Source organism: Salmo trutta, chromosome 4, assembly GCF_901001165.1.
Source record: "Salmo trutta chromosome 4, fSalTru1.1, whole genome shotgun sequence".
NCBI classification, from domain to species: Eukaryota; Metazoa; Chordata; class Actinopteri; order Salmoniformes; family Salmonidae; genus Salmo; species Salmo trutta.
This window is the reverse complement of record NC_042960.1, coordinates 55181979-55196682: the sequence shown is the minus strand read 5'-3', so window position 1 is coordinate 55196682 and position 14704 is coordinate 55181979. Positions and strand designations below refer to the sequence as shown.

Here is a 14704-nt window from a genome sequence, read left to right as displayed (position 1 = left end):
CACACTTAACCAGCATGGCTACCACAGCATTCTGCAGTGATACACCATCTCATCTGGTTTGCCCTTAGTGGGACTATCATTTGTTTTTCTACAGGACAATGACCCAAAACACAGCTCCAGGCTGTGTAAGGGCTATTTGTCAAGGAGAGTGATGGAGTGCTGCATCAGATGACCTGGCCTCCACAATCACCCGACCTCAACCCAAATGAGATGGATTGGGATGAGTTGGACCGCACAGTGAAGGAAAAGCAGCCAACAAGTGTTCAGCACATGTGGGAACTCCTTCAAGACTGTTGGAAAATAATTCCTCATGAAGCTGGTTGAGAGAATGCCAAGAGTGTGCAAAGCTGTCATCAATGCAAAAGGTGGCTACATTGAAGAATATAAAATATAAAATCTATTTTGATTTATTTAACACTTTTTTGGTTACTACATGATTCCATATGTGTTATTTCATAGTTCTGATGTCTTCACTATTATTCTACAATGTATAAAATTAAGAAAAACCCTTGAATGAGTAGGTGTTTCTAAACTTTTGACTGGTACTGTATCTTCTCACAAAAAAACAACTATGTTGGTTAGTGGCCCTTTCAAGTCATGCATTAACATTGTGGTATACACACAGCAACTGGAAACACAAGCAGCCATTTCAGATCTGGAAGTGATGGGGTGACTTCACTACAGCTGTAACCGCCGGGCCTACACTGTACTGTGCGTCTCCAATTGGTTAGGATGTGATAGGGAACACATGTTCACATGCTTATAAATGGAGGGGATGAGGTGGGTCTAATCAGCACTCTCACAGTGCACCTGCTTCCTATGTCAGTCAACCACACTATATCACCCCACTACCCTACACCATGGTACTCCACCGCTCAGTGTGGTTGCCCCTAGAGGCTCATCCTTACGCGCTGGCTGTATGTCTGGTGCTCCCCCTTATGCTGGGAAGATGACATCATCCTATCCCAGCTGTAGAGATGATGACTAGTGGGGAGCCCACCCAAACATCCCCCGTCCCTGGGGGACCATGGTTTAACGAGGGAAGGAAGAGGAGAGGGGTGGGGGGGGGGCTAGGATCCATGCTAATGGGGGAGGGGAGGGGGGTGTCCTGGGGGAGCTATGAGGGGATCCAGGGATATGGAGTCATGACAACAGATGAGCTGGGACTGTGCACAATGGACAACACTGGATTGTGTTAAGTCCCTTACAGTCCTCCTTGACACCAAGAGGCCACTAAAAGCATAGCTCATACTGCAGATTTCTCCTCTATGTGAGGAATATATACGGTTATAGTCATAAGGTTACGATATTTTGCCCTGCATCTGATTAGCTGAAATGTGTGGGTGTGTTTGTGCGTGCACGTGTGCACGTTTCTCTGGAGGATTTTACCTTGTGACAGTGGTGCACGGCAGAGACTATCTGCCTGAAGAAGTGTCGCGTCTCTCTCTCGCTCAGGCGCCGGCGCTCACTGATATAGTCATACAGCTCACCCTTACTGGCGTACTCCATCACGATCACGATCTTGTCCTTGTTCTCAAACACTGGAGGAGAATGGACACACAGTTGGGATAGACAAACAGTTAGCGTGGTCAAACAGTTAGCAACCATTTGTTTCACAGCAGAGGTTTCATCATAGAAAACATTCAGGAAGAGAAACAACTAACTTCATAGTTTCAGTGGACAGTATTATGTTGAATAAATGAGAAGAGTACCCCTCCCAGTTTCAGAGCCAACTGGCTGTATTCACACTCTCTCTGCACTGCTTCTATGATTACATTACATCACCAATCCCACCTCATGTGTCTGGCTTGAGTCTTAACAACACAACTGGAAGGGAGGGGATGGGGGTGTGTTTTAGTAACACCCAAACCCCTTGGAGAGGAGAAGGCGAAGAGAGAGAGAGGGAGGGAGGGAGGGAGGGAGGGAGGGAGGGAGGGAGGGAGGGAGGGAGGGAGGGAGGGAAAAGAAGAGAAGAGCATGGTTAACAGAAGGTCCATAGTGTCATCCTGACCTGGACAGTAAATCAACATCTCATCATGTCACTAACTTTCACCAGTCTCATTTAAATTACAGGTTGTAATGCAGCAAAATAGGGAAAACGTCAAGGGGGATGAATACTTTTGCAAGGCACTGTATGTTGATATGCTTCAGTTTGCTGCCATATGACTGGTTTCACATTTGTCTCCAGCGATCATAAGGTAAAATAATTAAAACAATTGTCATTTATATTTACAATCCCCTTATACAAACGTCTTCCTCATGTACCTAGCTCTTATCAATAGCTCTTATTAACTTGTACATTACAGTGCATTGGAGAACAGTGTTATTTCTATCGGAACAAAGAAAGTAGATGCTGTTCCACTTGGAACAGACAGGTTGTTGGACCTTATTCATGGTTTCATCGTGCATAAAGGTGGTGGAATTACGAGGTAATTAAGTCAAGGTCAGAATACGGCCTATCTGTAGACACACCTATGCCCCACCTTCCTTTCTGTTATCTCCACCCCAAAAGAATAGCTGGCTGAAACATTTGTTACTTCATGCCTAAGTTCAAGGTCAGAGTACCATAGAGAGAAAAGTACAAAACATTTAATTAAGTTCCATTTACGCGTGCATTACTTGAGTAAGAGATAGGAACGCCTCACAGACTACACACAGGACAACCTGTCCTGTATTGTTCCACTTTCTATCTAGCCTCCAATGTATCATTTCGCCTACTGCCAGAGCAAGTTGCCGACCCAACAGCAGTGCATCATATGGGGGATGATTACTGTTAGTCAGGCGGAGAGAGAGGGGATGATGACACAACCATCGGCCATGTTCTTCTTATTGTCAGTGTATTTTCCCACACTACAGGGGCTCCAGGGGTGAAGGCCTAGTCAACTCTCTGCACCCATGAGTGAGCACCTTCACAGGCCCACCCATCCACTCTCCTCTCCTCCCACCCTCCCCTCCCTTTCAGAGAATAATCCTGTGGTAAAAACATGTTGATGTTGATTGATGGCAACCCTCCCTGATTGTGACTTCTCCGCTGGGCAGGGCAGGCAGCACGGGAACTGGGCCAGCCGACCTGGGGGTTGGTTCTGATTGGCCGACGGAGCCGTGACCCGGGACGACCCTTCCGGCGATCCGTGGTGGGGGTCCGTTTGAGAGCCCAGCGTGGGCGCTCGTTACCTCTGACCCATGCCCCTCGTGCCACCCTCCCCATGATTCACTGGGTTAATTACCTGGCTTACATAATGGAGTGCCCCCTCTGTCCATCACTCACTCGGTCTTTGTTCAATAGGCCAGCAGGCCTCAGATCACACGAATTAGCACCCATTGTCCCAATGCCCTGCTCTGCTATCCGCTGGGTCCACTAGGCTAGGCCTCTGAGCTGTTAACATGAGGAGGGGGTTGCTAATCACTGCCTTAGCAGAGTTAGATAGACAATGAAGTTATTAAGAAGCAGCTTTTATGTAAAAAAAATAAGAATTACTATATTGTAACATAAAAGCTAAAATAACACCCTGATAGTGTGTTAATGTCTGAAGTGAGGTCTTTAACATAAACATTTAGGAGCCATTTACGCCTTTCCTACGCACTTATCAGTACTTGGCATTCAGACTTACCTGATTCACTTGCGTAACGCACTCTGCAGGTGTGGCTACCTTGCACGCACTGAATAAATTGCATTAAACTGCTGAAACCTCTCCCACTTGCTGGCCAACAGATTTTCTTGTGGAGTTTTCATTCAATAGGGTTTTCAGTCCATTTATCTCAAGACATCCCTTTAAATACGGTGTACATTTTAGTTTGAATTTTGTCAACAGACTCACTAGAATACGGTGCCTTGCAAAAGTATTCATCCCCCTTGACATTGTTCCTATCTTGTTGCATTACAACCTGTAATTTAAATGGATTTTTATTTGGATTTCATGTAATGGACATACACAAAATAGTCCAAATTGGTGAAGTGAAATGAAAAAAAGAACTTGTTTAAAAAATTCTAAAAAATAAAAAACGGAAAAGTGGTGCGTGCATATGTGTTCACCCCCTTTGCTATGAAGTCCCTAAATAAGATCTGGTGCAACCAATTACCTTCAGAAGTCACATAATTAGATAAATATAGTCCACCTGTGTGCAATCTAAGTGTCACATGATCTCAGTATATATACACCTGTTCTGAAAGGCCCCAAAGTCTACAACACCACCAAGCAAGCGGCACCATGAGGACCAAGGAGCTCTCCAAACAGGTCAGGGACAAAGTGGTGGGGAAGGTTATAAAAAAATATCTGAAACTTTGAACATCCCACGGAGCACTATTAAATCCATTATAAAAAAATGGAAAGAATATGGCACGACAACAAACCTGCCAAGATAGGGCCAACAACCAAAACTCATGGACCAGGCAAGGAGGGCATTAATCAGAGAGGCAACAAAGAGACCAAAGATAACTCTGAAGGAGCTCCAAAGCTCCACAGCAGAGATTAGAGTATCTGTCCATAGGACCACTTTAAGACATACACTCCACAGAGCTGGGTTGTATGGAACAGTGGCCAGAAGAAAAGCCATTGCTTAAAGAAAAAAGGCATGTGGGAGACTCCCCAAACATATGGAAGAAGGTACTCTGGTCAGATGAGGCTAAAATTGCGCTTTTTGGCCATCAAGGAAAACGCTATGTATGATGCAAACCCATCACCTCTCATCACCCCAAGAATACCATCCTCACAGTGAAGCATGGTGGTGGCAGCATCATGCTGTGGGGATGTTTTTCATCGGCAGGGACTGGGAAACTGGTCAGAATTGAAGGAATGATGGATGGCACTAAATACAGGGAAATTCTTGAGGGAAATCAGTTTCAGTCTTCCAGAGATTTAAGACTAGGACGGAGGTTCACCTTCCAGCAGGACAATGACCCTAAGCATACTGCTAAAGCAACACTTGAGTGGTTTAAGGGGAAACATTTTTTTTCTTCTTGGAATGGCCAAGTCAAATCCCAGACCTCAATCCAATTGAGAATCTGTAGTATGACTTAAAGATTGCTGTACACCAGCGGAACCCATCCAACTTGAAGGAGCTGGAGCAGTTTTGCCTTGAAGAATGGGCAAAAAATCCCAGTGGCTAGATGTGCCAAGCTTATAGAGACATGCCCTAAGAGACTTGTAGCTGTAATTGCTGCAAAAGGTGGCTCTACAAAGAATTGACTTTGGGGGAGTGAATAGTTCTGCACGCTCAAGTTTTCTGTTTTTTGTGTTATTTCTTGTTTGTTTCACAATAAAAAAAAATTGCATCTTAAAAGTGGTACGCATGTTGTGTAAATCAAATGATACAAACACCCAATTTTAATTCCAGGTTGTAAGGCAACAAAATAGCAAAAACGCCAAGGGGGTGAATACTTTCGCCAGCCAGAGAGAACGTTAAGAATATTAGGGATCAATGAAAGAAACCATCTAAATATATCCATATTTGTCTCTGTTTCAGCACCAATTGATAGATAAAAAATACTCTGATCTTGTAGATTATTTAGGGTTAGGAAAGTGTTTATTAATCATAAAAAACAGGTTTGGAGAGCATTTACACTAGAAAGAAAGAAAACGGTGGTTTGAATCATTCTGAAAATAGCCACATTCAGTTCTTCAACCCATGTTAATGTTGGAAGATTAGTGTACATAGAAATATAATAGACAGAATAGTGTACAACAGTAGGCTATACTATTGCTTGCACTAATCATGAAACTGTGTGATGAAATGGCCAAGTATTGCGCTGTGCGTCGTGTTCAAACTATTACGGCTTGGTCTGCTCCATAATGATTTAATTAGCCTATGTAGCACATGGAGATGCGTGAAGCTTATGCCTCAGCCCAAAATGTCGCCACTTGCACAAGCAAATAGCTAGCTTTTCGGGTGGCGTCGACTGGTAAGACGCTTCAGGAGGGCGGTCACGTGTGCTAGCAAGGCAGAGATCCCGAGTTTGTGTCAAGTATGGGCCTAATCGAGAGGAAGAGGTACTCACAAAGCAAGCAGTGTGATGTCCTACGTCTTCAAAAAAATATGATGAACTGTTACTAATAATCCTCAGCAACAACCACACAGCCATGACAGCGTTTACAGAGAAAGCAAATAAAGGTAAACTAAACAATATAATTAAATGGAAAGATAATTTAGGCAATACCAATTATAGGAACTAACAGTAAATTGGCAGTTGAATATGTGTGGTTATTAGGCCTACTGACAGTCGATACTCATAGTGGCTAATAAACGTCCTCTCACTGTCACCTGCGTTTATTTTAAGCAAACTTAGCATGTGTAAATATTTGTATGAACATAACAAGATTCAACAACTGAGACATAAACTGAACAAGTTCCACAGACATGTGACTAACAGAAATTGAATAATGTGTCCCTGAACAAAGGGGGGGGGGGGGTCAAAATCAAAAGTAACCACCAGCTGCATTAAGTACTGCAGTGCATCTCCTCCTCTTGGACTGCACCAGATTTGCCAGTTCTTGCTGTGAGATGTTACCCCACTCTTCCACCAACGCACCTGCAAGTTCCCAGATATTTCTGGGGGGGATGGCCCTAGCCCTCACCCTCCGATCCAACTGGTCTCAGACGTGCTCAATGGGATTGAGATCCGGGCTCTTCGCTGGCCATGGCAGAACACTGACATTCCTGTCTTGCAGGAAATCACGCACAGAACGAGCAGTATGGCTGGTGGTATTGTCATGCTGGAGGGTCATGTCAGGATGAGCCTGCAGGAAGGGTACCACATCAGGGAGGAGGATGTCTTCCCTGTAACGCACAGTGTTGAGATTGCCTGCAATGACAACAAGCTCAGCCCGATGATGCTGTGACACACCGCCCCAGACCATGACGGACCCTCCGCCTCCAAATCGATCCCGCTCCAGAGTACAGGCCTCGGGGTAACGCTGATTCCTTCGACGATAAACGCAAATCCGACCATCACCCCTGGTGAGACAAAACCGCAACTCGTCAGTGAAGAGCACTTTTTGCCAGTCCTGTTTGGTCCAGCGACGGTGGGTTTGTGCCCAAAGGTGACGTTGTTGCCGATGATGTCTGGTGAGGACCTGCCTTACAACAGGCCTACAAGCCCTCAGTCCAGCCTCTCTCAGCCTATTGCGGACAGTCTGAGCACTATTGGAGGGATTGTGCATTCCTGGTGTAACTCGGGCAGTTGTTGTTGCCATCCTGTATTTGTCCCGCAGGTGTGATGTTCGGATGCACTGATCCTGTGCAGGTGTTGTTACACGTGGTCTGCCACTGCGAGGACAATCAGCTGTCTGTCCTGTCTCCCTGTAGTGCTGTCTTAGGCGTCTCATAGTACGGACATTGCACTTTATTGCCCTGGCCACATCTGCAGTCCTCATGCCTCCTTGCAGCATGCCTAAGGCACGTTCACGCAGATGAGCAGGGACCCTGGGCATCTTTCTTTTGGTGCTTTCAGAGTCAGTAGAAAGGCCTCTTTAGTGTCCTAAGTTTTCATAACTGTGACCTTAATTGCCTACCGTCTGTAAGCTGTTAGTGTCTTAATGACCGTTCCACAGGTGCATGTTCATTAATTGTTTATGGTTCATTGAACAAGCATGGGAAACAGTGTTAAAACCCTTTACAATGAAGATCTGTGAAGTTATTTGGATTTTTACAAATTATCTTTGAAAGACAGGGTCCTGAAAAAGGGTGTTTCTTTTTTTGCTGAGTTTATTTAACATGATAAAAATAGGAAACTGAGTAAGTTGGGGTAACCTATAATTAAGACATTCGAGAGTGCCCATCCTTGCAAGTTAAAAGGACTTACAATTTTAATTCGGCATAATGGCACAGCATTTCGTAAACTTCACTGTGGGAAAGTTGATATGTTGATATGCTTCAGTTTACTGCCATATGCCTAGTTTCACATTTGTCTCCAGTGATAAGGTAAAACAGAAAGATATAACAAGTGTCATATATATTTACAATTCCCTTATCCAAACAGATTACTCCTTTACCTCTTATCATGTTGTAAATTACAGTGCATGGAGAATGGTGTTATTCATATGGGAAAAAATTAAGTAGACGCTTTTTCCACTTACATGCTTAAGTTCAAGTTCAGAATACGCATAGAGAGAAGTGCATTAAAAAAAGGAATTACATTCTAACTACGAGTATTTAACTCGGGTCAGAATTCCCCCATTAGTTATTTGTCTTATATTTTACATGGAGGGATAGTGACAGTACTCATAATGCAGTGCTTTTTCCACTCAAACCAGAAAATGAGTGGGAGGAGGGCTACCCCCTTTAAAATCTATCCTTTCTCAAAGTCCCGTCTTCTCTAAACCAGAGGGAGGCCCTTATCCCTGTCATGCCAGGCTTGTTTGACAGCCTATAAGTGTGTTGGGGGCAAATAGCATTACACAATACACTACACAAATAGATGACGTGAATACCATTTAAACTGAATGAACCAAATTGACTTTCAGGAAGACCTCTCTGGAAAATGTTCCTTTAAAATCCAGTTATGAGGTTATGAATTGTGCTGGAAGTGACATGCAAATGTGCTTTAAATGCTCACAGGCCTGCTGATCGATGCAGAATGGATGCAGAGCAGGAAAATCTCAACGCTGCACATCTGGTTCAGCTTTGTTCACACAAGCAGTTATCTGTTGACACGGGTGTTGCCGGATACACATACTGTATGGGCCTATACATTTGCAACACTTTTCTGGGCAGGGGCCAGCTCACAACGGTAACCACTGGTTAAAGAGAAACACCAGAAATCAGGCAACCTCTGCAAAAAATCGACCAGCAATGGTTGGTAGCAGACAGAGGGGCAGGCTGCTCTTAACGCATAGGAGGGAGTAGCACCCCAACTCCTTATAGGCTAGTTTACAGGAGGCAGCAGCACCCCAACTACTTATAGGCCAGTTTATAAGAGGGAGCAGCAGCCCAACTCCTTATAGGCTAGTTTATAGGAGTGTTCTCCTAATCAGCCTTTCTGACACATACAAACTATGTTGAACCATAGCAACCACAACACTCACTGAAGACCGGCAAGTTGCCATGACAAATAGCACCGTTTGACTGTTTGTTGGGTCAATAAAGAGTGACAGACTTTGAACCCAATCAAAGCAGTGTCAGAAGTCAGCCTGTTTGAGCAGTGCTGTTAGATCAACAGTTCTGATGACGTGGGGTATAAAAACAGACACTAGATCTGATTTACCGCATCTATGTGCTTTAGGTTCAACTGCCCTTTGAGATGGAGGTTCATTTGTGGGTCAAACTGGTGATGGAAATTGTAAGGTAATGTCACTTCCATCAACATTCTCTGTAAATCACACTTCCCCTCTCAAACTGAGATGTGGGGTCAAACCAAAAGAGCAGATATGCAACACACAATATGAGTGAAGCCTTTGACTTTTGGAGGGTTGTCTAGTGCAGGGTTTCCTACATTTTTCATTCAGGTCCCCCTTCCGATATTGGGGAAAATATCTCGCCCCCATTGCTCGTGCGCGTCACGTCTTTTCTATGGGCACAAGCACTCACTGTTCATGACACAAACTGTTCACATCCCTCTTGTTGGCGGAGATTTCTTGCAATTCTATACATTTTGCTATGTCTAATGCTGATGTGCATTCATGTGATATTTGAGTGACTCAAACATTACAACAAAATCTATGAGTTAAAAAACCTAGCGAAAAAACACTAGCTGACATGGGCTCGTAGATCTGGACATTCTGACCAGTTATAAATAGCTCTCTAAGGTCTGCAATGACTGACATGACAAGAGGAACTGATGATGCACTACCCTATTTAGAAACTGCACCTTGTGCATTCTACTATTACAACTTTCAAGGGTAAGTTGAAAGCCGGACTGAGTTCCTAAAAACATATATAAAATAATAATAATAATTACAGTTTGGGAACAGTTTGGGAACCACTGGTCTAGTGGGACAGATATACTGTATGCAGAGGCGGCTTTAGCGTGAGCTAAGGGCCTCTCCTCCCTGTCCATATCTATAGAGTCTTGCTCAGGGTTAGTGGGGTGGGGTTAGCCTCCTCTCTCTCTCCTTCTCTCTCCCCCTCTCCTCCCTGTGCATATCTGTGGAGTCTGGCTCAGGGTTAGCCTCCTCTCTCTCCCTCTCTCCCTGTCCATATCTGTGGAGTCTGGCTCAGGGTTAGCCTCCTCTCTCTCCCTCTCTCCCTGTGCATATCTGTGGAGTCAGACTCAGGGTTAGCCTCCTCTATCTCCCTCTCTCCCTGTCCATAACTGTGGAGTCAGACTCAGGGTTAGCAGGGTAGAGTTAGTCTCCTCTCTCTCCCTCTACTGCCCTCAGTCTCAGTCTGGCTCCTAGCTGGAGATCTCTCTAAGTACCAGCAGATGTCTGGCCCTGAGATCAAGACCAGGGAAGACATAAGAAGAGGCCTCTCAGATGTGGGAGAGAGAGGCAAACCTCACGGACACCCCCCTGACACACACACACACACACACACACACACACACACGTGAACATGCACACACATACACTCTCTGAAAGACATCCAGAAACGCACACGTGCAGCCACACACAGACACACACAGACACACACAATGGATCCGCTCTCTGACTGGGCTCAGACAAAGAAGAAAAGATAAGTAACATCCAAAAGCTGAGGTCAGATCTTATTATGACATCTGCTTGTCATGACAGTCCTACAGCGGGACGAGGCAGAACTGGGGGAGGGAAGAGAGAGTGAATTGGTGTGTGTGTGTGTGTGTGTGTGTGTGTGTGTGTGTGTGTGTGTGTGTGTGTGTGTGAACAGAGACCCACCTTCATTAATAGAGATGATGTGGGGGTGTTTTAGGGATGACATGATCTCTATCTCCCTGCGGATGTGAACCATATCCTGCTCATCCTTGATCTTCTCCTTCCGGATGGACTTGATAGCCACCTGAGGACAGAGAGGACAGGCACGTTCTCTGGTCAGTTAAAGTGGACTAAAAATCACATGGATACAAGTATGACAAAATGACTAGTGGGCTAGGTCAATCAAAATCAGCAATACATCCAAACGGATTGTGATGATGACCAACTCAGGTGAGTCAACACACCCACACAGCAAATCACAGACAACTAATCACAGTGATCGCACATCAGCAAACACATCTGGACAGCCAGGGAATGAAGAACACTCTGTTGACCATTGTAAAATGTCTTACATAACATAATCTAAATGAATACTCTCTGAACCTCAAACACATAACCCTCCTCCCCAGAGCCCCTGAACACTGTGACCTCTGACCCCTACTCTCCCATTTATCCAGTCCACACAGACAGGAGGGGGTCAATTGACTGAGAGACACTGAGACTCAGTCATCACAGTCATCACAGGCTCTTGCTGTGTAATTTACTGTCTCTTTAGAGGAGAAAATGAAGGTGCTCTCTGAGGAAAAACAACTTGGCACGTGGTGCAGTAATGGAGGACTCCTTTGTACTGTGTTCACCCTGCTATTAACAGACAGCTTGGTCTCTCAATTATGTGATGTGTGTGTGTGTGTGTGTGTGTGTGTGTGTGTGTGTGTGTGTGTGTGTGTGTGTGTGTGTGTGTGTGTGTGTGTGTGTGTGTGTGTGTGTGTGTGTGTGTGTGTGTGTGTGTGTGTGTGTGTGTGTGTGTGTGTGTGTGTGGAGCAGGGCGGGGCGGGGGCAACTCCCCCTAACCAGACCGCAGTCTTATGGATATATCAGGTAGCACATCAAGAAGAATAGGGGGTTTCTGTGATGTGGGTTTCCATGGCAACTGCAACTCCTGGCAGTGTGTGTGTGTGTGTGTCCCAGCAGGGGTAGTGGATTGATGAGCGAGCTGAACCTTCTAAACTAGTCCGTGAAGACACTACGAGTGACAAACAAACATTTTCTGGCTAACAGATGGTGCGGATTTATACTATACCTCTCACAAACACTTACACACATCGTACAATGTGTAGGTCTACATCTACATCAGAGAGTTAATAATAGTAATATCATCATATAATATAAACTCCACTAGGGCTGACCCCATTTAGTCCACTGGTCAAATTTAGTGGACTAATCCATTGTGGAGGCCACGGGGATGACAGTATCACCAATAGTACATCTACCGGTAATTACCATCATTTGTAATCTACATTGTTTGTTTACCGTAATTTGTGTCAATGCATTCAATCTATTATTATTACAGTCTTACCGTTGTCATTGTCGAAGTGGACATCTTGTTTACAGAGCGCACAACCTAGGCTACACTTATGAGAAAAAAGTGATGGTTTATTTCATTCTATTTATGAGTTGTTCAGTAAGGATGCGCAACTGATTGCGCCTAGAGGTAGGCCTAGGCTACCTGGCCTGTGTGCAAATGTAGGCTTCTAAATTGTGCCCATTTGGGGATCTGAAAGTATTTTTGATTGTCTTAACTCAATACCACTAATGAGCGGTGAAGCTTCTCAACGTCATTTCTTCTTCACCTCAAACAGCAAGTAAACAAAGTCTGCTTTTACATCATTTCAGAATGACAATAGTTCCTCAATGTAGCCTATTTGAAAAATCTTTCCAGCTCTCTCCCTTTCGAAATCCACTCAGCATGAAAGGGGAAAAAATGTCATGCTCTGATCTGGTGGAAGCGACATAAAATATGTCTATCTGATTACTTGGTATGTCTGTCCGGAGCTCACTGGCACAGGAATATTTGAGGGTCCAGAATACTTTATACAATGTTTCAAGTTCGTTAGAGAAAGCTTCAGTCTGGACCAAGTTGATAGTTCATACAATGTTTCAAGTTCCTTGCAGACAAGCCATGCGTAGTCAATGTGATATTTTCTACCTGCAGGCTGCAATGTTTCTATTTGTTGGCTTTATGTAGGCTATTTTTACATTGTTGGCAATGGCAATAGAAGTTACTTTTAGATTTGTATAATTTAGATTTAGATAAATTGGAACTCCAAATGGAAAAGGTTGCCGACCCCTGGTGTAGCCTATTACCGACAACTTCGGGAGCGTAATGGCAGAATCTGCAAAGGCTAGCAGCAGCAGGAGGAAGAGTTTTGAGAACAAGTTTCTTTTTTCTGGCTAGGCTCTCTTGAGTCATTTGTGTGTCTTAATTATTTAATCACACTGTGCTCAAAGCATCAGACAAGATCAGTAGCCTACATATAGTTGATTTTATTAAAACACATAGGGTGTGTCTTTATATGGAAAAATACGTTTTAAAATTTCAACAAGTGGATTGGTTGAAAGAACATACGACTCTTGGTCGACCGATATTTGTTTTAGTCGCAGACAGCCCTAGAATTCACAAATACCAAACACTCAGGTTCGAGCCCCATGGATTATTCTTACTACTGTATACCTGTACTGTATATTCATTTAGACTGCCTCTGTTAGCTAGGGAGGACAAAAACTGTCCTTACTAAGAGAAAGGTCCATTATAGTGAAGGCCAGTTCTACTCCAGGGCCAGGCAGGAGTAGAAACCACATACAGTCACTGTTCCAAGCTAATTACGGTGTACCTTAATAAAAATAACCCAGGCCGGAAAAACTCCTCATCCAGAGCATGACTTGATTACATAGAATAAAAAAAGATATATGTATTAACAAGTAAAGGCCCTGTTTTGTTTTCACATGCTGAGTAGTAGTCTTTAGTCTGTTAATTATTCACTGGTCTTTATTGTAAGTGTTATACCTCCATTGTTTTGTGTTTTCCATTACCTCATGGGGTCATCAACAGCAATAGTACTGTATTCACGTCATGCCAAATCGTAAGCCCATAGGACTGTAAGCCCATAGGACTGTAAGCCCATAGGACTGTAAGCCCATAGGACTGTAAGCCCATAGGACTGTAAGCCCATAGGACTGTAAGCCCATAGTCTGTCTCCATTGAAGCAGCACTGTCTGCACTGCAGGTCACTTTTTTCACATTTGCGTTGTTTTATTTAAAAGTAAGAGGGTGTGGTTTTAAGTCCCTATAAAAATGCAGTACAGGAGAAGGTAGTCTACCTGGAGACGGTACGGTATCAATTCACAAAGGTCTGACATGACCCTAAAGCACGTGTCAAACTCATTCCACGGCATGCTGAGTGTCTGTGGGTTTTCGCTCCACCCTTGTACTTGATTGATTTATTAAGGTCACTGATTAGTAAGGAACTCCCCTCACCTGGTTGTCTAGGTCATAATTGGAAGGAAAAAACAAAAACCCGCGAACACTCGGCCCTCCATGGAATGAGTTGGACACACCTGCCCTAAAGTCATGGGTACAGTGGTGTGTGTGGGGTTTAATTTCTACAGAGATATGTGGATGGGATGTACTTTCTCATGGCAGATAGTACAGTAGAGTACAGTATCAACAGACCCTGCTCTTTGACCCTCAAATTAGACTGTTTGTAAACTCATTAGCTTAGAGAGACAGCATCCCAACAATACAGAGAGCAGACAAAGAGATCCATCCCTCCATCCGCCTAGGCTCATCTTTTATTCCCCTGGGATCTTGTATTGTAGTGGGTCACTAAACATGCAGGTCTGTAGATTAGAGCTGGGCGAAATGGACAAATCCATATAGCGGTAAATTGCCTGAATTGATACGATAATGATAAATAGAACTAGCTAATTTTCCCCCAACATCGGACAGCCCCTAACTTCGGACTCTCTCCAGCGGTTGGAAGATTAAATCACCTCGAGTTCAACATTTAAATAGCCTAGAAAATAACGGTACATTTTGCTAG

At 44.1% G+C, this 14704-nt stretch overlaps 1 protein-coding gene across 1 annotated transcript in view; it reads right to left on the bottom strand.

The window, feature by feature from the left end:
• The window catches only part of LOC115192649 (NUAK family SNF1-like kinase 1), a 38365-nt gene that overhangs the window by 17566 nt on the left and 6095 nt on the right, over positions 1-14704 (bottom strand). The window contains exons 2-3 of the mRNA XM_029751403.1: positions 10788-10908; positions 1390-1541 (exon numbers count right to left, since the gene is read on the bottom strand). Of these exons, the coding sequence (XP_029607263.1) occupies positions 1390-1541; positions 10788-10908 (273 nt within the window). The remainder of the gene's footprint in view (positions 1-1389; positions 1542-10787; positions 10909-14704) is intronic.